Source organism: Delphinus delphis, chromosome 11 (genome assembly GCF_949987515.2).
Source record: "Delphinus delphis chromosome 11, mDelDel1.2, whole genome shotgun sequence".
Taxonomy (NCBI): domain Eukaryota; kingdom Metazoa; phylum Chordata; class Mammalia; order Artiodactyla; family Delphinidae; genus Delphinus; species Delphinus delphis.
The window spans coordinates 5,569,339-5,592,749 of NC_082693.1; the positions used below are offsets into that span (position 1 = coordinate 5,569,339).

The 23,411-nt window shown below is 49.6% G+C and overlaps 1 protein-coding gene across 1 annotated transcript; it reads left to right on the forward strand.

Annotated features, from left to right (window-relative positions):
• The first annotated feature begins 16,915 nt into the window (after positions 1-16,915).
• Positions 16,916-18,800, forward strand: KCNA5 (potassium voltage-gated channel subfamily A member 5). The gene has a single exon (XM_060026053.1). The coding sequence runs from the start codon at positions 17,007-17,009 to the stop codon at positions 18,798-18,800; it is 1,794 nt and encodes a 597-aa protein (XP_059882036.1). The 5' UTR covers positions 16,916-17,006.
• The last annotated feature ends 4,611 nt before the right edge of the window (positions 18,801-23,411 follow it).

A 23,411-nucleotide genomic window follows, 5' to 3' on the forward strand; every position in this document is an offset into this window, starting at 1 on the left:
AAAATAGGTAACTAATAAGGGCCTACTGTATAGCACAGGGAACTCAATACTCTGTCATGACCTATATGGGAAAAGAATCTAAAAAAGAGTGGATCTATGTATATGTATAACTGATTCACTTTGCTGTACAGCAAAAACTAACACAACATTGTAAATCAACTAGACGGGCCCAGCTGCTCCGCGGCATGTGGGATCCTCCCGGACCGGGGCACGAACCCGCGTCCCCTGCATCGGCAGGCGGACTCTCAACCACTGCACCACCAGGGAAGCCCCTGTTTTTACATTTCTAAAAAAATTTTAATTTTTTTAAATTGGAGTATAATTGATTTACAATGTTGTGTTAGTTTCAGGCGTACAGCAAAGTGTTTCAATTATTTATATAAATAACTGAAATAATATATAAATACATATATATATAATATAAATACATATATATAATATATAAATAGGTATATGTTCTTTTCCATTATAGGTTATTATCAATACAAGATATTGAATAGAGTTCCCTGTGCTCTACAGTAGGTCCTTGTTGTTCATCTATATTATATACGGTAGTTTGTACCCGTTAATCCCAAACTCCTAATGTATCCCTCCCCCTACCTTTCCCCACCATCACACTTTAATTAAACACTGAATGTGTGTGAGTAGCGCTCAGCCTACACCTGACAGCTGACGTCTTCCAGGGGCCTTTGCAGGGATGCAGTGTGGCACACTACAGAAGAAACACTTGGTTACAAAAGCTTTATGTTTTATATTAGCGTCTGTGAGCCTGGAGACTTCCGGAAACGTGAGCTCGCTGTAAGGAGTTTCCAGCAGTCGCCGTGGAGGCTTTTTAATGACTCAGCTGGCTTGGCTGCACCAGTTCCCCAGGACTCCCTTCCCAGTCTGTTTTGGGTCCGAGTGGGCACAGGAGACATTTTGCAGGAGGTCTGAGGGGACAGCTGTGTCATTTTCATTCTTGAAGGCTGGGCGTGTGCCTTCGTAGCTCACACGCTGTCACTCATCTGCCGACCCGCGTCCTGGGCGTGGGCGGCAGGTGGGCCATCCCTGGGGTCCTCACCCTCTCTGGTCCCTGGGCCACACGTGGGTTTGGTGCCACCACAGAGGGCTTCTCCTGCAGGACGAGCCTGTCACTGGGTGGGAGCGGGGTTGGGGGAGGAGGCGGTAAGAACTGACAGGGGCTTCATCCTTCTGCCCTGGGGATGCGGCTCATCCATGACCCCTGCCAGCTCGCTTGCCAGCCTCCGCCCCGGGGAGGGTCACAGCCCCGCAGCTGCACAGCGCCAGCCCCTGTGATGGAGTCTTCATCACACAGGCCTCTGGTCAAGCCGTGCCTGATGCCATCTACTTGCAGGTACACCAGGTCCACAAACTCATAGAAAACCCTGATCAGAAAATGGAGAGAAGTCCCCTGGGGCATATCTCCAGGTGTATGAGAGCTGGAGCAAGCAGGGGAGGGGCACCAGGGGAGGGGGAACATGGGAGGGGGACCAGGGGAAGGGACTCCAGGGGAGGGGGACCAGGGGAGGGGGACCAGGGCAGGGGGACCAGGGGAAGGGACTCCAGGGAAGGGGGACCAGGGGAGGGGGACCAGGGCAGGGGGACCAGGGGAGGAGCTCCAAGGGAGGGGCACCAGGGGAGGAGCTCCAGGGGAGGGGCACCAGGGGAGGGGGACCAAGGGAGGGACACCATGGGAGGGGCACCAGGGGAGGAGCTCCAGGGGAGGGGGACCAGAGCTCCTGTGCAGTGAGCGCTCAGAGCAGCCTGGCCCTAGAATGGGGAGTGTCACCACTGCCCAGGTGTGCTGTCCCTACCTGGCCAACCCTGGGGCCCGTTCTGAAGACCCACATCCCGGTCACCTTCCCTCCTTGGGTCAGCTCGTTGTTTTAAGATCATCAACTAAGAAATCTCAGAACAGAGATCTGGACTTCTTGGTCTATTAGGTGAAATCTCAGTTGAAATGTAAGGAAAGATTAGGAAGTCTATACGTGCTCAGTGAGGTCTGGTCTTTCTTTTCTCTTTCTCCTCCTCCCCTCCTTCCCATTACCCAATAAAACAGCGGGAGGAGAGGATAGTTGGAGATTATGTGAGTGTGCCGTCTCCAGCCTCACTGAGTTTGGGGATCTGAGAGAAGAGAGACCTCAGTGAAGTTCAAGGAGATGACACATCTTGTAGGTGAATGTGCTAACAGACAATGGCCAGACCATATACAGAAGTAGAACTCGGAACCACAGTCTGCAGAACCAGCCCAGGAAACCAGCCTGCCATCCACAAGCAGACTTGGAGGAAGTCAGACCGCCAGCTCTAGCAACTGGTCCAGGAAGACAAACAATAACCCCTATAACAATCGCTCCCCAACACTGGACCTGATGAATAACTGGCAGCTTCCCTAACCTTTGTCCCTGCTTCCAACTTAGGACCAATCAGAGAGAGCTAAGTTCCAATCACATAGGATGTTCCACTTCTATCAGAGTGTTCTCCAGGCCAACAGTTTCCAACCAGGGCACACCTGAAGCCTTCTCTTTTTCCACTGTCAAGCTATCCCATCTGTCTGCCTTTGAATCTCTGCCAAAACACAAGTGATGGGGGCTGCCTCCTGCTCTAGCTGGCTCCGAATACATGGCCTTTGCTTGTTCCCATTTGTCTGGTCTTTGTTTATTTTCACATCGAGAAGTCTTCGGGGCCTGCACAGGTAGTGGCCTTAAGGTCAGAGGGTGATATGGTCTGCATATGCTGAAGAGGACCTGAGACATCTCCCCAAGCTTCCTGTGGCTTTGCACTAGCCCAGAAGGTAGGGTTGCCAGATAAAAGGCAGGATTCCCGGATACACTTGAATTTCAAAAAAAAAAAAAAAAGAAAGAAAAAAAGCAATGAAAATTTTTAGTGTAAATATGTCCTAAGCAGTATTTGGGGCATACTTATGCTAAAAAAGTATTCTTTGTTTATCTGAAGTTCAAATATAACTGGGTGTCCTATATTTTTATCTGCTAAATCTGGTCACCCTACAGGACAGCAACGAAAAGTTCTCATGCCTCACTCCCACAAGTTGCAAAAAAAGTTAAGGAAGAGAAGGAGAGACAGCCCTGGTGGGGCTTTAAGAAGTTTCAGAGCTACTAGGAAGGGGAACATATTGGAGGCAACATGGGAAACCCTCCCAGGATTGAACGAGGATTCAGCGGCATCTCATGGGATTTCCAGGCTGGAGGAGGGATGGTAAGAACTAGAAGAGAAATGATTATTCTGGTGCAGGAGTATGAGATCAAGACATACGTAGGCCTAGAAGTGTATGCCTGCTTCTCACCAACACTGCAGCTGCATTTCTCTAAGCACAGCTTCCCTGACGCCCACCTCAAGCTTCGCACCAACCCCAGGAAGAAGGAAAGGGTTTGGGGGAACTAGCCTGAATATGACTGTTATCAACCTGAAATGACATTTTAGGGTTTCTAGGGGGGTGTGCTGACCTTGCCAAAATGAACTGGTTTACCCGGAAAGGACGAGATTAATTTTCTGCAGTTAGTGTGGAGCCTCGATGTTAAAAAGCAAATCGAGTGATCAGAAAGTTTTAAGGAATTAACATTTTGCACACACGAGTTCACTGTCTGTGAGGCTTTCAAAAATTAATAGTCACCGTATATATGGGCTTCAGGTCTTTTTCAGCACCGATTGGAGATATAGGACACCTTTTGAAAAATAAAATCTCCCCATCCCATCCCCGGACCCTCACTCCCCCACCTGGCAATTTGCCTGGGGAGCCATTTTCTCCAGAGAGAAACGTTGACTCTCACTCTAGCTGGTCTGTATTAGGAAAACAGTAGTTTTATTTTTCATCTTCGAAATAGTCAATAACATTATTTGATTGAATATACTTTTCAACCTTCATATTCATCCCCCGTTCCTTTAATACAGTTTTTTTGTGGTACGCGGGCCTCTCGCCGTTGTGGTCTCTCCTGTTGCGGAGCACAGGCTCCGGATGCGCAGGCTCAGCGGTCATGGCTCACGGGCGCAGCCGCTCCGCGGCATGTGGGATCCTCCCGGACCGGGGCACGAACCCGCGTCCCCTGCATCGGCAGGCGGACTCTCAACCACCGCGCCACCAGGGAAGCCCCCTTCCCCAATTCCTTTAATGTTGACAAAACCTGCCTGGACTCCTCATGCTTAGACTCGCTGACTTGAAGGTTTCTTTGTTTTCCTGACTCTTCCTGCACAGCAAATTGATGATGATGATGAAGGTGATGATGGCCATGGTGACAACAGAGCCGCCCCTGACGGAGGCGCTGCTGGATCGCACTTACTTTCTGGGTGGCTGATCTGGGTAACAGCCCTGGATGCTAAATATTACCATCTCCATTTTACAAATGAGAGAAGGGAGGCTCAGAGAGGTTCAGAGACTTGCTTGGGGTGACACGGAGACTTGTTCAGGTGGTGGAATGGGATCTAAACTCGGAATTTTCTAAAACCCTAATCCAATAAGATACATGCACCCCTATGTTCATAGCAGCACTATTTCACAATAGCCAAGACATGGAAGCAACCTAAATGCCCATCAACACATGAATGGACAAAGAAGATGTGGCACATATACACAATGGATCACTACTCAGCCATAAAAAAGAAAGAAATGATGTCATCTGCAGCAACATGGATGCAACTAGACATTATCATACTAAAGGAAGTAAGTCAGAAAGAGAAAGACAAATACCATATGATATCACTTATATGTGGAATCTAAAACAGGACACAAATGAACCTATCTATGAAACAGAAACAGACTCATGGACATAGAGAACAGACTGGTGGTTGCCCTGGAGGAGGGATGGAATGGGAGGCTGGGGTTAGCAGATGTAAGCTTTTATGTATAGGTTGGATAAACAACAAGGTCCAACTGTATTGCCCAGGGAACTATATTCAGTGTGCTATGATAAACCATAATGGAAAGGAATATTTTAAAAAGGAATATATATATGTATAACTGAGTCACTTTGCTGTACAGCAGAAATTAACACAACATTGTAAATCAACTGTACTTCCATAAAAAAATTTAAAAATAAATAAATCAATCCAGATTTGTCTAATTCCAAGGCTTGTGTTTTTCCCACACTGCCTCACTGCCCGGCCACCACATTTCCCTAATTCACGGGAAATTCCTGCATCCTTTGGTTGGCTCTAATTATAGTCTTTCTAAAAAGAAATGTGCTGGGCCTTATTCCTGGCACTGACTGCACCTCACCGGGAATGCCAGGCATCTTTAACATTTCATTTATTAATAAACACTTACGTAATCCTGCTGCTGTGTGCCAGACACTGGTTTGGGCAGTTTACACGTATTAACTCAATCTTTATAAGAATAAATGGTTATGGAAATAAATACTAGTTAAGCACTATTATTATTGCTCTCATCTTGTAGATAATGAAACTAAGGCACAGAGAAATTAAGTGACTGGCCCAAGGTCACACAGCCAGTAAATTTTGCAGAACCAGGAGTCACATCTATTGCCATGCAGTGTGACCCCCTTTCCTTCAGAGATTTGGACTTCTCATCCTAAGTTGTCCCCTGAGTGCTGAGATAGTTAGGGGAGGTCAGGGGCTTGGAGTGTCTCCAAAGAAAGGTTCTAGAAAAGCACAAATCTTTAACAAATATGTATCCTAAGACAAATATCATATGATAACACTTATATGTGGATTCTAATAAAACATGATACAAATGAACTTATTTACAAAACAGAAACCGACTCACAGATCTCGAAATCAAACTTGTTGTTACCAAAGGGGAAACGTGAAACATGGGGGGAGTGATAAATTAGGAGATTGGGATTAACAGATACACATTACTGTATATAAAATATAAAATAGATAACCAACAAGGACCTGCTGGATAGCACAGGGAACTCTACTCAATAATCTGTAATAACCTATATGGGAAACGAATCTGAAAAAGAAGATATATATATATATATATATATATATATTTATATATATATATAAATCTGATTCACTTTGCTGTACACCTGAAACTAACACAACATTGTAAGTCAACTATATTTCTGTAAAAATTAAAATATATATATATATGTATCCTAAGTGAAAGCTGGCATGGCCCAGCTGTAGTTCCTGGCGACTCTGTTTCCAAAAAGAGGCTCTTTTTTATTTCTAGTGTTTGGTAAGTGCTCACGGCCTCCAAGAAGGCTCCTTCTTTTGAGATCGAAAATCAAATTTCTAAGTCTGGTCTTCACTTTCCTCTCAATAGCTTCCTCTCCCCCTCACTCCCTGTTATCTCAGCCAAGCTGCACAGGCTGGACCAGTGCAGGGGAGGGAGGAACTGACAGGGAGCATCTCTGAGGAGGAAGCCGTCAGCTGACCCCACCTGGGAAGCCACACCACACCAGGCCTCTTGGAGTCACTTGGTTTTGACAAGACGCTGAACCTCCCACCTTTCAGAAATTCTTGTGTGCTGACAGGCGATGTCCTGCAAACTCTTTGGGGTTATTGGTCATTCACATCTTTGTTACTGGCTTTTCCCCATCAGGTCTCATCAGGGACTTGACATGACCAAGGGCAGGATGGGAGACAGGTATAGAAAGTTAGAAAGAGAAACACAGTGAAAAACTTTCTGCTCTACACTGGCTCAGAGAAGATGCCCTAATAGTGCATAATGATAACCAGCAGACGCCAGGCCTCTACCATTCTCTTCTCAATAAACCTTTGACAATTTGCTTAACTGCGTTAACTCTCAGTTTCCACGTCTATAAATTAGGATTAATAACAGCAACGTCTCAGGGTTGTTACTAAGGATTAAACACCATAGTGTATGTAAAAGGCATAGTTCAAGGCCCATAACAAGAGCTCAAGAAATGTTAGCTATTATGATTATATAATAGACACCAGCTTAAATGCAATTTGCTATTTTTTAAATTTCCTTTATTCAAGTATAGTTGATTTACAATGTTGTGTTAATTTCTGCGGTACAGCAAAGTGATTCAGTTTTATATATATATATATATTCTTTTTCATATTCTTTTCCATTATGGTTTATCCCAGGATATTGAATATAGTTCCCTGTACTATACAGGAAGACCTTGTCATTTATCCATTCTATATGTAATAGGAAAGTTGCTATTTTATGCTATTTTATGCTATTTTATTTGCTATTTTATTTATTAAAACCTATGAATTCCATGTTGTATTTCTCACTTTACAGATTAAAATTTTTTAAAAACGATTTAGAGAGGTTAAAGTACTTTCCTGAGCCATGTAGCTAACAGTCAGAGGTGCAGAGTGGGACTCAAAGTCATGGTCTTATGCTTTCCAATGTCATGCTTATCACATTGCCTAGAGACAGTGTTAGCAATAATCTCTGTTTTGCCACCAAAACACAGGTATGCACAGTGCAACTTGTTCCTGAGCTTGAAGAAAGCAGTCTTTACAACTTGGTCATTGGTTTTCAAAATCACCCAGTATAGTAGAATGACATTAGGGAGCTGAGGGTAGCCAGGCAGTTCAAGAAATGAATCGCCATGGGGCGTTTGCCAGCCTTTTCTCTGTTTGCAGAGACGAAGGCTTGAAGCTGAGGTGAAGAATCCAATAAGTGGTGGCTGAGCACCATCTGAAAGTGTGGAAGTCCTTACTACAGTCCTCAATATCATATCCTACCAGTGGCATCAGTATGCTAAAAATAAAAAAGCGGGCTTCCCTGGTGGCGCAGTGGTTGAGAGTCTGCCTGCCGATGCAGGGGACGCGGGTTCGTGCCCCGGTCCGGGAAGATCCCACATGCCGCGGAGCGGCTGGGCCCGTGAGCCATGGCTGCTGAGCCTGCGCGTCCAGAGCCTGTGCTCCGCAGCGGGAGAGGCCACAACAGTGAGAGGCCCGCGTACCGCAAAAAACAAACAAACAAACAAGCAAACAAAAAAATAAAAATAAGAAAACTATTTCCCAAGATTAATAAAAAGAAAGGAAGAGGCTGGGAGGGTGGTGGTTTCAGCATTGGGTTGGGAAGGGGAAATAGGAGACGACAGACATTTAAGTAGCAGCACGTGAACACCGTGTAATTTCCAACAGTCAATAATGTCACGCTGCAAGGTTGGTGATTCTGCTGAGATAATTGCCATTCCCCAGATTCCTGTCTTTACCAGAGAAAGAAATGATTGCTGTACGGGAGAAATCATGCTGCCTCTTGCTTCTTGAAAAGTGGCAGTAATTAAAGAGGGACCAGGCTCGGAATCCACAAATCTTTCACCTATGCCTGGGGACTTTCAGGAATAGAGACAGCTCCCAGAGAAGGAGAAAACGTGACAAGCTCTACTCCACAGGCAGGGAGACTGGGATGCTCATGGTGTGATTCAGCCTTTAGAGCAAGTCTGGGTCTGAAAAATTATGACTTAGCCCTATTGACCTCTCATGGTTTTTGGGTTTTTTTCCCCAGCTGCAAAGAGATTGTCCACTGGTGAGACCACCGAGCCTGGATTCTGCAGATCTGGGTTGGAAAGCAGGGTCTTGGGTTATTCGGTCTGTGCTCCTTGTCTAGGGCAAATCTCCAAATGTTTGCTGACTGTAAATGAAAGGGTTTGCAGAGCCAACCACTTAAGGTTCTTTCAGCTCTCAAAGTCCAATCCAAGGAGGCTCTTTGTTGCCTGGGAACCGTGTGGCAGGCAGAATAATTGTCCCTTAAAGATGCCCAGGTCCTCATCCTTGGAACCTGTGAACTTGTTACCACACATCTCAGAAGGGATTTTGCACATGTGACATAAGTCAAGGATCACAAAATAGAAAAACTATCTTAGATGATATGGGTGAAGCTATCACAACCACAAAGGGCCTGAAAAGATGGAGGAAAGAGGCAGAAGAGCCCCAGAAGACATGACACAGGAAGCAGAGGTTGGAGTGATGCAGTCACCGGCTTTGATGTTGAAGGAAGGGGCCACGAGCCAAGGAGTGTAGGTGGCCTCGAGGATCTGGAAAAGGCAAGGCAACAGATCTTTCCCTAGAGCTTCCAGAAGGAAGCAGCCCTGCTGACACTTTGACTTAATCCCGGAGAGACCCATTTTCCACTTCTAACCTCCAGGATTCTAAGATAATAGACTTGTATTGTTTTAAGCCCCTAAGTTTGGGGTAGTTTGTTACAGCAGCCATAGGCTACTAATAGTAACAGGAAGGCCAGGGGCCAGAGATGAGGGTCACTAACTCCCACACCCACCACTGAGGGCATTTGTGATGCTCAGGCTAACCCCCAGGGGATCCTGTTTCACTTTCCACCAAACTCGAGACCATGGCTATATCATTGGAGCAACAAAGAGAAAGTTCACTAATACAGTGACCCCACTGGTCGCTACAGGCCACTAAGGCAGATGATGGAGGACCTGTGCATGCATTTGTCAGCTGCCAGATTCCACAGGCTAGCTAACGCGAACAATACTAATAGTTATCGAGGGCTTAATATTCTCCAGCCACTTCATACTTAGAAGAATTACAGAAGGGAGGTACTATTAGTGTCTTTATCGGACAGACGGAGACACTGAGGCCGAGAGAGGCTGAGTGTCATAATGAACAGGTGGTGTCGCTGAGCACTCTGCCCAGACCTACCTCAATCCGGATCCAAGCTCATATCCTGGAGAATGTACTTCCGGCCCCTGAATTCCTCATGCCTCACAGCAGCCAGTAAAGCCACCAGACCCTCAAGTGGGGCTTTTCCTCTAGGACAGTGGTCCTCAAATTTCGGTGGCCTCAGAATCGCCTGGAGGGCGCCTTAAAACACAGATTCTTGGGCTTCATCTCCCCATGTTCTGATCCGGTAGGTCTGGGAGGGGCTTGGGAATTACATTTCTAATAATTACATTTCTGGTCCGCAGACCACACGTTGAGCGGCAAGCCTCTAGCCACCGCATCTCAGCCCCACCTCCAAGTCCAGGCACAGGGAAACTGTGGCCGAGCCCTAATCCTGTTCCACAACTAAAGCATCTTTTAATCAAATTAGAATAAAGAGGGTTTATTCTGAGAGAGACATTGAGAAAAATGGGTGCTGTCTGGCCTGTGTGAATTGTGTAGTAACCACAAGTTGTTTATTTTATTTTCCAGACTTAGAAGGCATAGTCCTTACGTAAGAGTAAAACTGTTTTACATTTGCTTAGCACTTTTAAAATAAAGTGCTTTTTTTCATATGCCTGGATACATAACCTAAACTCATAAATATATCTTTACACCATGTGGGCAATAAACTAGCTCGACAAGTTTTTGAATATAAAATACTCAAGAATGCCTTTTTTGATCCGAATGCCTACGCAGAGAGTTATGAAATCAGAGTTGCAGTTGTTATTGAGGAAGTGGAAAGCCAAATTCAAATATCTCTAACCCTAACAACAAATGAAGCTCCCAGTTCACGATTTCAAAGTTAAAGGATTTTCACGTTATATCGGTGAACACCACGGTGAGATGGGTTGAGGAAGGAAAGATGGACGTGGGAAAAAGAGAGACTGAGATAAATAGTCCCAATGCATCCTTAACCCACCAGCCGGAGGGAGCGGAGACCCTCACTCGCCAGGGCTAGTCATCCCTCGAACCTCCCAGCCTTGTCCATCTGGGTCACTTTCCTTTCTAGTCTGGCCTCTGAAAATGCACTGGACCCATTAATGAATTTATTCCTGGATTATACTAGGGCAGGAGGAAGGGAGGGAGAGAGAAAGCCACGCTCCAGATGTGAGCCTTGACTTGTCAATGGCTCTCCTTTTAATCCCTCTGAATGGGAAACTGAAGCAGCCTTCTGTGGTCTCACTCAGGATCTGGGGCAATTTCAGCAAAATCTCTCCTCTCCTCTAGCCGTCAGCCTGGCTTCCTGCTTCCATCTCTTAACACAGCAAAGACATCTCTCCCCCACCAAACACCCCACAAACACAAACACATTTGTTTTGCACGTGTGTTTTGCTTGGCCCTACCTTTGCTGCTTCCATCAAAAAGGAAAGGAAGGTCATTTCCAGAAGTTCCTTCCCAAGGTGTTGGATTGAGGGGCAAGTGAGAAGGGAAGGGGTGAGGCTGGGGTGTTAAGGAAGAACAGCTGCTCCCCTCATTAAGATGTTTACCACCACAGATCCACGAGAGGAACATGTCTGGGAGAGAGGATTAGGTGAGAGAGGGCTTTACTGATTAATACTCCATTACTAATTACTGCATGATTACCTATCCTGAGACCTGTTACTCAACAGTAATGACCATAAGATCACATACTTTGTACCATTCAGCAGGAAGACCCAGCCTATCCATGACTTATTAATTGAGTCTTCCTCTTAACTTTTTAAAAAATTGTTTTGGTTTATTTTAACTATGCTGCCGGCTGTTTGTCTCTGCTTGGTCCAGCCTAAGAATTTCTGACCCCTCTCCCCCGTCTCCTAGCACCTGGGTGTTTCCTTAGAAAGATGTTGACCAAGGAGTCGTGGGGAGGTTGGAGAAAATAAGAAAACAAGTCTTCCCCAGTCTGGGTGTGACAGCTTCCCTTGTGGAGGAAACACTATGATGGTTTTGTTCAATTTCCTTTTTTAATGGAGAGGAGATGCAGGGTGATGGGGGTAATTTGAGATACCTGGTTTACCAGAGTGATGGGAAAAGGACAGGGCAAACAGCTCAGAGGACACTTCTCTTCCGTAAGAAATCCAAGATCTCTCTGTAGTGCCCCGGGATGGGCTGGTGGAGCCCTGCCAGAGTGCTAGGGTCGCTTTAGAGAGGGGGTCCCCACAGCAGAAGCTTCTTCCCCTTGAGAGGAAAGAGCAGAGGCTGAGCTGAGCCTTGGCTGACTGGGTAGCACCCTGGCTGGTTGGCAGGGTGTGTCTGTCCAGGCTCTTCCCTGGAATCACATTTCTGATGAGGCTCCCTTGCCTATAACCCCCTCCAAAGCGGAGGGGCAAAAATCGAACTTTGACAGGAAAGACTAGTGACATAATTAGGACAGAATTTTATTTGTGCCCCTCCTGCCCCTTTAAATTTTATCCAACGGGGGAAGCTTTTCCCTTGACCTAGATAAAAATTCAGCAGATCTCCATGTTTTTTTGGTTTATTTTTATATAATAAACAGAGCTACGCTACCTTTAGGTCTCAAACATGATCTTAATTTAGGAATGAAAGCGCCCAGTCCAATACATTAAATTGTTTCTATCCACAAAGTTTTTTTTTTTTATTTTTTACATCTTTATTGGAGTGTAATTGCTTTACAATGGTGTGTTAGTTTCTGCTTTATAACAAAGCGAATCAGCTATACATAGACATATGTTTCCATATCTCCTCTCTTTCGTCTCCCTCCCTCCCACCCTCCCTATCCCACCCCTCTAGGTGGTCACAAAGCACCGAGCTGATCTCCCTGTGCTATGCGGCTGCTTCCCACTAGCTATCTACCGTATGTTTGGTAGTGTATATTTGTCCATGCCTCTCTCTCGCTTTGTCACAGCTTACCCTTCCCCCTCCCCATATCCTCAAGTCCATTCTCTAGTAGGTCTGCGTCTTTATTCCTGTCTTACCCCTAGGTTCTTCATGACATTTTTTTTCTTAAATTCCATATATATGGTTAGCATACGGTATTTTAACCCACAGAGTTGAGGCCGTTTGTGTAGTAATAGATAACGCAGTAATATATAACCTGAACAAAGGGCCAAAGCAGATATAATTCACGACTTCCCGTATCTGGCCGTCCAAACGAGTCTTCACGTTGTCTGCTTAGGTCGCATCTCCACAACTACTTGGGGTGTTTAGCTAATCTCAGAAATCCTCTTTCAAGTCTTCTCTCTCTGCTTCCCCTGCCTCTCTGCTCCAGAGTTGAATTCCTTTCTCTTGGTTCAATTGCGCTCAACATGTCCTTATTGAAATTCACAATATGGCTAGGGAACCAGGCTGGGTGTTGTAAAGCGAATCAGAGATGAGTGTGGTCCTTGATTTCAAGCTATCTGCATCTCTATTATCTATCTATCTACCTTCCTACCTACCATCTATATGTATAGATAGATAAATGGTGTAGTAGATGCTATCTATATATGGGATAGATGGACAGATAGATAGATAACGGACAGACAGACGCATGCACACACACACACACACAGAGAGAGAGAGAGAGAGAGAGAGACAAAGATAAAGATATATTCCAGTGAGAGTAGATGGGGAGAAGAGGCTAAAAGAAGCAATGGATGGATAAAATAGAGGATATTGGCACATATGCTCCACAGAGACATAAGCAAAGCATCTGAGTGTGGAGGAAAGGAGATATCAGTACATCCTGCTAGGGGGATCATGACCTAGCAAGCTCCTCGTGATCTGTTTTCCTCCGCCACTCTACCCCAATCTCACAGACTCTTCCCCAGCCCTCTGTGTCCGCTACATTCACTTTCTTTCTGTTCTTCCAACCAGCCCTGTCCCTTCTACCCCAGGGCCTTGGGACATACACTTCCCTCCACCTGGAATAGTTTTTCTTCCTCATCATCACCTCAGAAAGCTTCCTCGGGTCCTAGGTGGGGTCAGACGCCTCACTATTCTCACAGCACCCTATATTCTAGACATACCCCTCACAACTGTAGTTAAACAACCAACATAAAATCAGAGGCTCAGAGAGTTTTCTTTCCCCAGAGGGAGTACGTGTGTCTTGGTCATCAGTATACTCCCAGACCCGGGAACAACATCTTGTATCAATACATGGTAGGTACTCAATGAATATTTTTGAAGGGATCAATAAAGATGGCATTTAAAATTCTCTTCCTCCTCCCTTCCCTTTCCTCTCTCTTCCAGCCCAGCTCTGCTTCCTTTCGATGCCTTACTTCTCATAATGTTCTTTCCTTTTGGTCTGCATACCTTGAGTCCCCTTGTGGTCTGCTAGGACTAGTCCAATGAATTGAGAGAAGATCGCTCATTTGTTTTCCCCTGGTTACCTCATTCTGGGGGATGTAACATAGGTGTTGCAAGTAATTCATTCAAAGGTATCGTTTGGAGTTTGTCTGAGAGGAGATGCTACTCAAATTGTGATGTGAGGACTGGAGCATTACCACCACAGGGGGAGCTTATCTGGGTCTAAGCCCACCTGGGGGGTCAATCCTGCATTTAAACAAGACCCTCAGGTGATGATGCATGTCAAGCATCTCTGTAAAAGGGCTGAACTCCCAGGATGGGTTGGGCAGAGAAGAAAGCAGGTTTCAGCTAGGTGACGTGTAGCTATGTCCTCTGTAAAGAGAAGAGAAGGAGATGGAGTTAGGAGACAAAAGGTTTATTGGGAGGCAATAAAAGAACGATGAGAGAACCTGCAGAACTCAGCAGGGGACATCTTCAGACCAAGATGCTGTTCTGACACCTGTAAAAGGAAAGGGGAAGAGGAAGGGTTGGATGGGGAGAGTCTCAGGCAACAGAACCGGTCAGGTCCTTGTAACGCTGTTGTCCTCACTCATGGCCAGGGGCTCCCAGGGAGGATGGTAATAGCCTCTGCAGAAAATCAGGCAGAGACAGGAGGTGATAGCAGCTGGGGGCTGTCAGCTAACTGCATTCCTTGAAGCTAAAAAGCAAGTTCTTTCTCTAAGGGCGATCCTGCAGTTATACCCCATGGCTGACACGTGTAACATCTGAAAGAAATTTGACAAGAAACCTATGAAAGCCAGTAAATGTCTGGAAAGCAGAGTTAAGAAAGTACCGCATTAAAGGCTTGACTTACATGCTCTTCTGGGAGTATGTATGTTGTACTCTTATTCTTCAGGGAGCAGTCTCCCCAAGGCCGCTGGAAGACAAGGTCCAGGGAACTCTTTCCCTTAGGGAGCCCGGGGAGAGCCTTTGTGAACCGACAGGGCATCCCTGCATTTACAAGGTGTGTGGCTCACTGAACAAGACAAGGCCCATAGGTCTCTGAGACCATCTCCTATGAGCTCCACAGCCCCAGGCTCCCCAGGGGCAAACCTGGTCCAGACTGGCAGCCTCTGAGCTAGCCAGAGAAGAAAAACCCAAAGGCGATGGAGCAGGGACAGCACAGGTCTGGGGAGGGACGTGCAAGGCCCTGCAGATAATCAGTGATGCCTGCACACACTCATTTTCACTTTCACACGCCTTCCTCACTCATTCACGTCTGCAAGGACAGCCCACCGCACTTGCAGCGTTGCACACAATGAAAACATTTGCGTATGCCAAATGCACGTCCACCCTTGAGGTCACTTAAAAAAGCCACAAGGACACACACTCCTCCGACCCTGACCCTGAGTCCACACCCTGCTATTCCAACCAACACTCGTGCACCCAGTACCAAGTTTCCAGAACATCCCCTGTGCACAGACGCATTCATGGACGAGAGGCTGTAAATCACATATAAAAACCCAGACATGCAAAAACACAGAGGTTTTAGGTTAACTTAAAACCAGAAAGAAAAAAAAAAAAAATTCAGAGGCTGTGCCTGTAACTGCCGGACAGGCCCTGAAGGATATTTCTCTCTTGGCCATAGATGTGAAAATCCAGGGCTGGGGTGGGGTAGATAACCAGGTTCCCTAACCCAGAAGCACTTAGGTGTCATCTTAGCCATCCTCCTGCCTCCTGCAGGAAGGAACTAAAGCTGTTAGGCCAGATGATGGGGGCAGGGAGCATCTGTATCCTTGTATCAGAAAGGGGGTCACAGATTTCTACAGAGGACCGGGGTGGAGGGAACAGGGGTCCACACTCTGCTTGTGTGGGTTTAAATCCCAGCTTCGCCACTTTCTACCTGCGTGACCTCGAGCAAGTTAGTCAATCTCATTTTCCTCATCTGTAAAAATGAGGATAATAATATTAAGATTTGTGAAGTGCTGAGAATAGGCCTGGCACAGCAGAAGGGCAAAGTGAGTATTGGTTTCTATCCTACTCCTGAGAATTCTCCAGCCCTGGGGACTCCACAAGCTCCCGGGCACCCTCTCCTTAAGCAGCGCCACCCTCTTCCCTACCCAAACCTCCCTGCGGCCCCCAGCTCCCAGCTTCACCAGGCTAAAGGGCTCTCACCAGGATCTCTTTCTCCCTCCACCCCTTCCCTGTCTATGGTTTCTACAAATGAGCTATGTGGAGAGAGCAGAGAGGTTGTGTGTTGCAGGAATATGAAGGCAGACAGCGAATCACCAGACTCAGCTGCCTGCCTGGGGCTGCCCCGCTGACCACCGCTGTCTGTGCTGGGAATCAGGGCTTTCCCAAGGCTAAGGGCAGGGAGATGCTGTAAATTTGCAGTCAGTTACCTTTTGACGAAAATGTATGTAGGGAGATGGGAAGAGAGATGCTTCTCCGTTGGCCTGGAGATATACACATACACGTATATATTTTTCAAGGTCCATAGCTCTGCCCCGCCCCCTCCTGTTTGTAATTCTTCCTAAAGAAGAGAGAACCCTCATTCCTCCAAAGGAGAAATGTAAAAAGGACTGTCTTTTCTCATACTCCGACTCATCTCGAAGTCTCATCCCTCCAACCCAAGACAATTCATTTCCCCTAGAGTCCACTCGGCGTCCAGCGGGTGCCCAGGTGAACTGAAATCCAGAGCTTTTCTCATCTGGTTGCCCTGGGAGTTTCAGCGCGCTCTCGGTACAACCTGTCCCCCCATCCTCTCCACTCCCTCCCTTCACCCTCCTCCCTCCCTCCCTTCCCAGCCTTCCTCCCAGGCTGCGCCCAGCTCAGCCCCTCCCTCCCTTGCCGGGGGCCCCAGCTGCGTCCTCCGGGGAGACACCCGCGGCCTCCGGGCCCCCGAGGGGAGGCGCGGGGAGGAGCGGAGGGCAGGAGGCGGGGAACTGCGCGGGGTGGAGGCCAAGCCTGGCGGCTGGAGGTTGCATCTGCTGGAAGGTGGCTTTTGGCTGCTTGGTAACGGGCTGCCAGAGTCGAGAGAGGCAGAGAGCAGGGCAGCGGCTTCCTGACGTCAGGACCGAACGAGGAGAACGCGCCAGCCCCCCAGCCCGCCCCACAGCTGGGCCGGCCGCTGGTGGGAGAGGAGCCCGGCGCGGGGCGCCCAGCAGGGTGAGAGGGGGCGCCGGAGCCGGTCCGCAGGGGCGCAGCATGCCCCCCGCCCCCGGGCCATGGAGATCGCTCTGGTGCCCCCAGAGAACGGCGGTGCCGTGACCGTCAGGGGAGGAGAGGAGGTCCGGGCCACAGGGGGAGAGCTCCGCTGCTCCCCGACGGCTGCGCTCAGCGATGGACTCAAGGAGCCAGCGCCAAGGGACCGCGGCGGCGCCGAGAGGGGCGCGGACCCGGGAGGCCGGCCGGTGCCACCGGTGCCCCAGGAGCTGCCCCGAGCTAGACGGCTGCCTCCGGAGGACGAGGAGGGACAAGGCGACCCCGCTCTGGGAGTGGCGGAGGACCAGGTGCTGGGCTCGGGGTCCCTCCATCACCAGCGCATCCTCATCAACATCTCCGGGCTGCGCTTCGAGACGCAGCTGGGCACCTTGGCGCAGTTCCCCGACACGCTCCTGGGAGACCCCGCCAAGCGCCTGCGCTACTTTGACCCCCTGAGGAACGAGTACTTCTTCGACCGCAACCGGCCCAGCTTCGACGGCATCCTCTACTACTACCAGTCGGGGGGCCGGCTGCGGAGGCCGGTCAACGTCTCTCTGGACGTGTTCACAGATGAGATCCGCTTCTACCAGTTGGGGGACGAGGCCATGGAGCGCTTCCGAGAGGACGAGGGCTTCATCAAGGAGGAGGAGAAGCCCCTGCCCCGCAACGAGTTCCAGCGCCAAGTGTGGCTCATTTTCGAGTACCCCGAGAGCTCGGGTTCCGCACGGGGCATCGCCATCGTCTCGGTCCTGGTCATCCTCATCTCCATCATCACCTTCTGCTTGGAGACCCTGCCTGAGTTCAGGGATGAACGGGAGCTGCTGCGCCATCCCCCGGTGCCCCACCAGCCCCCTGAGCCCCACAGGGGGGCCAATGGCAGCGGGGAGGCAGCGCCTCCCTCTGGCCCGACGGCGGCACCTGTCCTGCCCAGGACCCTGGCTGACCCCTTCTTCATCGTGGAGACCACGTGTGTCATCTGGTTCACCTTTGAGCTGCTGGTGCGCTTCTTCGCCTGCCCCAGCAAGGCCGAGTTCTCGCGAAACATCATGAACATCATTGACGTGGTGGCCATCTTCCCCTACTTCATCACCCTGGGCACCGAGCTGGTGCAGCAGCAGCCGGGGGGAGGAGGCGGCCAGAACGGGCAGCAGGCCATGTCCCTGGCCATCCTCAGAGTGATCCGCCTGGTCCGGGTGTTCCGCATCTTCAAGCTGTCCCGCCACTCCAAGGGGCTGCAGATCCTGGGCAAGACCCTGCAGGCGTCCATGCGGGAGCTGGGTCTGCTCATCTTCTTCCTATTCATCGGAGTCATCCTCTTCTCCAGCGCCGTCTACTTCGCAGAGGCCGACAACCAGGAGACCCACTTCTCCAGCATCCCGGATGCCTTCTGGTGGGCAGTCGTCACCATGACCACGGTGGGCTACGGGGACATGAGGCCTGTCACCGTGGGGGGCAAGATCGTGGGCTCGCTGTGTGCCATCGCCGGGGTCCTCACCATCGCCCTGCCCGTGCCCGTCATCGTCTCCAACTTCAACTACTTCTACCACCGGGAGACGGACCACGACGAGCAGGCAGCCCTTAAGGAAGAGCAGAGCAGCCAGAGCACGGGGGCAGGACCGGCCGGCGGGGGCCAGCGGAAGGCCAGCTGGAGCAAGGCGTCCCTCTGCAAGGCTGCAGGGCCCCTGGAGAATGCAGACGGATCTCGAAGGGGCAGCTGCCCCCTGGAGAAGTGTAACCTCAAGGCCAAGAGCAATGTGGATTTGCGGAGATCCCTGTACGCCCTCTGCCTGGACACCAGCCGGGAAACGGATCTGTAAGGAAGGCCCAGGCAGACAGCTGGCCGTGGCCCGGGGACAGCGGAGGCCTCCTGACCCTGGGGATCTACTTTACGCCGCAGAGCGTTTCAAGCCCGCACCGTAACCTACGTCTGTCCCCCTTCTTCCCCTGCTCCCCTTCTGCCTCCCCACCGCCACCTTGATCCCCTCATTTCCCCCCTTCTTTCCATGACACGAAGGGTCGCCTATTTTTAAAAAGTACCACATTCCGTGACGCAGGAGCTGCTGAAATGGTGAGCACTGTGAGATGGATGTATTTGTCGCCAGTGTCCTAAACCCAGCAGCGGGATAATCCAAACAAAAATGACTGTAAATAGCCCAGGTCCCCAGAGATTTTGTAACCCACCCCCCAACCAATATCCCTGCGTTCCAAATTTGCTTTACATATGATTATATTTGTGTATAGGGGAAAATATTATTTTTATGGCTGGCGAGTGGAGTTTTGTACAGTAGTTCAGATGGAGATATTTTGGATATATTTTCAAGACATATGTTGTATTTATGGAAGAGAAGGTTATTGTGATGTTCTCCTGTGATACTTATATTAGAGCCAGAGACCCTGGTCCGGTTTTTCTGGCTCCTGTGTCTGCAAGCCTCTCTCTTTCTTGAGATGTAGTGTCGGTGCTTTGCGTCTAGGGCAGGGAATGCTCTGGAAGAAAGGCAAGTCTAACTTTTCCTGTGCGCCTTAAACAATGCTTGCAACTTTCTTCAAAAAGCATTTTAATGATGGAAGACTTCTGATAATTCATTCTCTTGATTTTCATCCCAGGAAATAAAATATTACTTAGTTGAGGCAAGTGTTAGTTTTTCTACAGCTGATGTATCTTTGGAAATTAAAAAAAAAAAAGTCTGTCCCTTGCTGTTTCTGATTCTGGAGTCAGAGCAAACCCCGCCTTGACTGGGGCAGAAAACTTGGAAAGCTCATGATTTGATCATCAACAACTCTTTGCTGAGCACCGCCCCTCCCGCCCCACCGCCCCGTACCTTGAAGATAGAGGGGTGAATTCTGTTTGTCTCAGGTTTTCAGGACACAGGCACGCCTGGGTGGCCTTAGATTCAGCCATCAGCATGGAGTGTGGATGGAGCAGAAAGGCAAAGGATGACCAGACCCTCCTCCCTCCCTCCACCCCCCACCCCCGCAGTCCCGCTGTGGTCTCCTGGGGCTGGGTTTCCCAGCCTTGGTCTGCAGGCTTTAAGCCCTTCTTAACGTTGTTCTCAGCAGCTCTGAGGAACAAGCCTGGTTCTCCCAGATACGAAACCTGTCTGCAAAAGGGCAGCCCTGGTGTGAAAATCACAGAGAGAGGCGGCAGCACCTTCTTATTATCCTACCCACCCCGTAAACTGTGGTGCAGCTGAGAAGGATGCTTTGCCTTTGTGGTGGCGGAGGTGGCCCGAGGATGGAAGGATTTGCTTGTCCACATTAAAGGCTGGTTTCTACAGATTGTAACCTTGCCCCGAGTAATCCCTAAACTCAGAACAAATCCCTTTGTTCCCTTGTCACTGGATGATTCTGGCAAAACATCACAGTAGGTGTAACCCTGGCTGCAGTGTCTCTCTGGGGGCTTAGCTATCCGCGATGGGCTCCCGATTCCTGCTGTTGCTTTTTCTGTTGAATAATCCAGAGACTGGTGGTTTGGCATTCTCACCAGGTTGGGCTGGTGGTCCACAGCCACATGGCTCCCACGACAACAGTGAGCTTGATGCCTAGTTCTGGGGTACATCCAGGTGTGCGGGGTGGGGGGGAGCGGCGGGGGGGGGGGGGAGGGAGGATCTAGGAAATTGATGTCTGGGGATTGTGGATTTCAGTGAGATGCCGTCGCAGGAATAAAAGCCAGTGTCCGTGACTGGCCAGAATCATTTCCAGCGGGGAGCTGTGAACAGCACATCTGAGGAGGAAACAGAAGGATTGTGCCTGCGGGGCTCAGTTGTTTTTCATTACACACCGGAAGTAAAGGAAGGAGGGCAGAGGCAAGTTGTTTGTTTATAATTTACAATCTGCCTAAAAGCGGGGCATCTTGCCAAAGCTCTCCTCCACACCGTCTCACTGCCAAGCCCTCTAAGGCCGCGAAGCGAGCGCTTGTGGTTTCACGCACCCCTGCTGGCTGGGACTGGGGGTGGGCACGACTCGGGCTCCACCCTCCCTTGAAGAGAAAAGAGAAGGTGCCGCCTTTGCCCTGAAGGTCATTTCCTTTAGGCTTGAGCAGCAAAGAGAGAACTGCGCCTGCCCGGGTCTTAGATGCGTCCGGGTGCCTGACAGGTGTTGGTTCAAATAGACTGGCTGCCTCTTTAGAATGTCCAGTAATGGGTACCAGCTTATACAAAGCCTCAGGGATGAGATCGTTAGTCTCTCTGTTTCGTGTGGGAGGAGGGGGCGCTGCCCTGCAGGTTTACAAAGGGGATCAAGGCGGTTCCAGAGGGACTCCAATCCCCTGCTGCAGCTTCCCATCCTGGAGGCCGGTGGTATCTGTCCTGGGGCACTGGGAGGGCACCCGAAGGCAGTGCAGGTATTTCAATCTCTCTGCCTTCTCAGTCCACCTGCTGCTATGATTCTGGAAATGGCCCGCTGTTTCACTCCAGCCTTCCCAGTGGTTTCTCTGTTCACGTGATTGGCAGGAAAGGAGGACGAATGTCAAGCCTTTTACCCGGGTCACCCGAGGCAAGGGGCCCCTTCCTGTCCTCTCTGCCCCTCCCTTTCACTGCTGTCATTGATTTTCCCTCCCGAGGAAATTAGATCAAGTGGCTTCAGCCGAACCTTTATCCAGATGTTCCTTCTGGGCTCCCACAGCAAGAAACCATCCCTGGGTTTATAATCCACCAGCTTTGGCAACCTCCACGCAGAGGCAGAAACGCAATGGTGTGGTGTGTCTACGTAAAGACATGCTCTCCCGCAGAGCATGCGGACCCCGGTTTGTCACCACCTACTTTTTCTTCTCCTGCCCATATGCTCACTGAACCCTGAACAAGGGTAGGTTCGGAAAGAAAAGTCTTGTCACGTGCTTTAAAGCCCCAGCTCCCTGATCTGCCCTGCCTGGGACACACTCCCTGGAGGGAAAATGAAACAGAGGACCAGCCCTGGAGGAATCTTCCGGTAGGACTGGGCTGTGACTTATTCTGGCATTAGCGATAGGAGCACTTCCAGGCTTGGAGGGGATGGAGCAAAGTGGTTCTCTTTGGAGTGGAGAGTCCCCTCCAGAGATGGCAGGCTGAGCGCAGTGAGTGTGACCCTGGGGTGCTGTCCCCTTGGGCTGACCTCAGCAGCCCATATCTGCTCAGCAGCTGCTCAGTGTGCTGGGGATACTGGGACACATATTAAGATGCTGTCCCTGCCCTCATACGCTTCCAGTCCCATTGGGGAAGCAATCGGTGTACAACAAATCAAATCATGCAGGACAGGGTGCTACCGAGTGCCTTGTAGAGGATTCCAAAATGAAGTGGGATGGGTCAGGAGGGGGAGGGCGAGGAGGAGTAGAGAAAGAGGAGCTTCTGGAGACCGTGAAGGGTAGCTGGCTAGAGAGGAGGGATGGGGTCCAGGGTTACAGGCTGATTGCTGCCTCTCCCCAGGACCCCAGTAGGAGTCCTGAGTTTATCAATGGCAGGGGGACTCAGCAGTTATTTAGGGCAGGGATTGGCAAAAGCTCCGAGAAGAGCCAGATAGTAAATATTTTAGGCTTCGTAGACCGTGAGGCAAAACTGAAGCTGTTATTGTAGGTATTTATATAACCACTGAAAATGTAGTCACTTAAAAATGTTAGAACCAGCCTTCGCTCGAGAGCTGTACATCCCTGTCATAACCATTTATCCGTCGCACCGAGGCTGCCTCCTGGGCATCCAGTCATGCCTGGGAAGCTCTGACCTGGCTCCCTGATTTGATTTTACTTCACTGAACTTGCATTTCTTGCAAATACCACCCCTGGCTTAGGGAGGGGATCTGAGGCTGGGATTTCCTAGACTGGGGAAGGCTTTATGAGGAAGATGGAGCTATTTCTACCTCCTTATGAAAATTAGATTTTTCTAGGTGGCTGTGAGACAGGCTGCTTTATTTCTAGGAAGGAGGAATAAAATGCCCAACTGGACATTCTGCCCAGGGCTCTGGGCAGTGGGGTTCTCCCCCAGAGGCTGGCGGAAGTGGGCCCAGGTGGCCAGAGGATGGCTTCCTTCTCCCTTTGGCCCTAAGTCTTTTCCTGGACGTGACATCACATTGGGAGCCTCGAGGATGCCCTTGCCCTCTCCCTCTTCAGCTGGCTCTTCTCTGGCTGTAGAGATGGGCCTGGGCTGGCAGGGCCCCTCACAGTGTGCGTGGTGGGAAGATGGGTATCGGCTCCAGCCCACAGGCCTCCAGACAGAATAAGATGCTTGCCACCTTCCCTTTTAATCGGCCGGTGTCTTCTAATGTCAAACTTTGCACCAAGCAATGTTTCAGCTGGAAGGAACGTTGCAGATAATCTGGTGGGTCCACTCATTTTAGAGAGGGGCAGGCAGAATCCCAGAGGGAAGAGGCCCCTTACCCAAGGTCACCGTAGTTAAAGTCAGCTGGGACTGGAACAGTCTCCCCCGAGCCCTAGGCTGGATTTCTCTGTGTGGTCCACTCTGCTC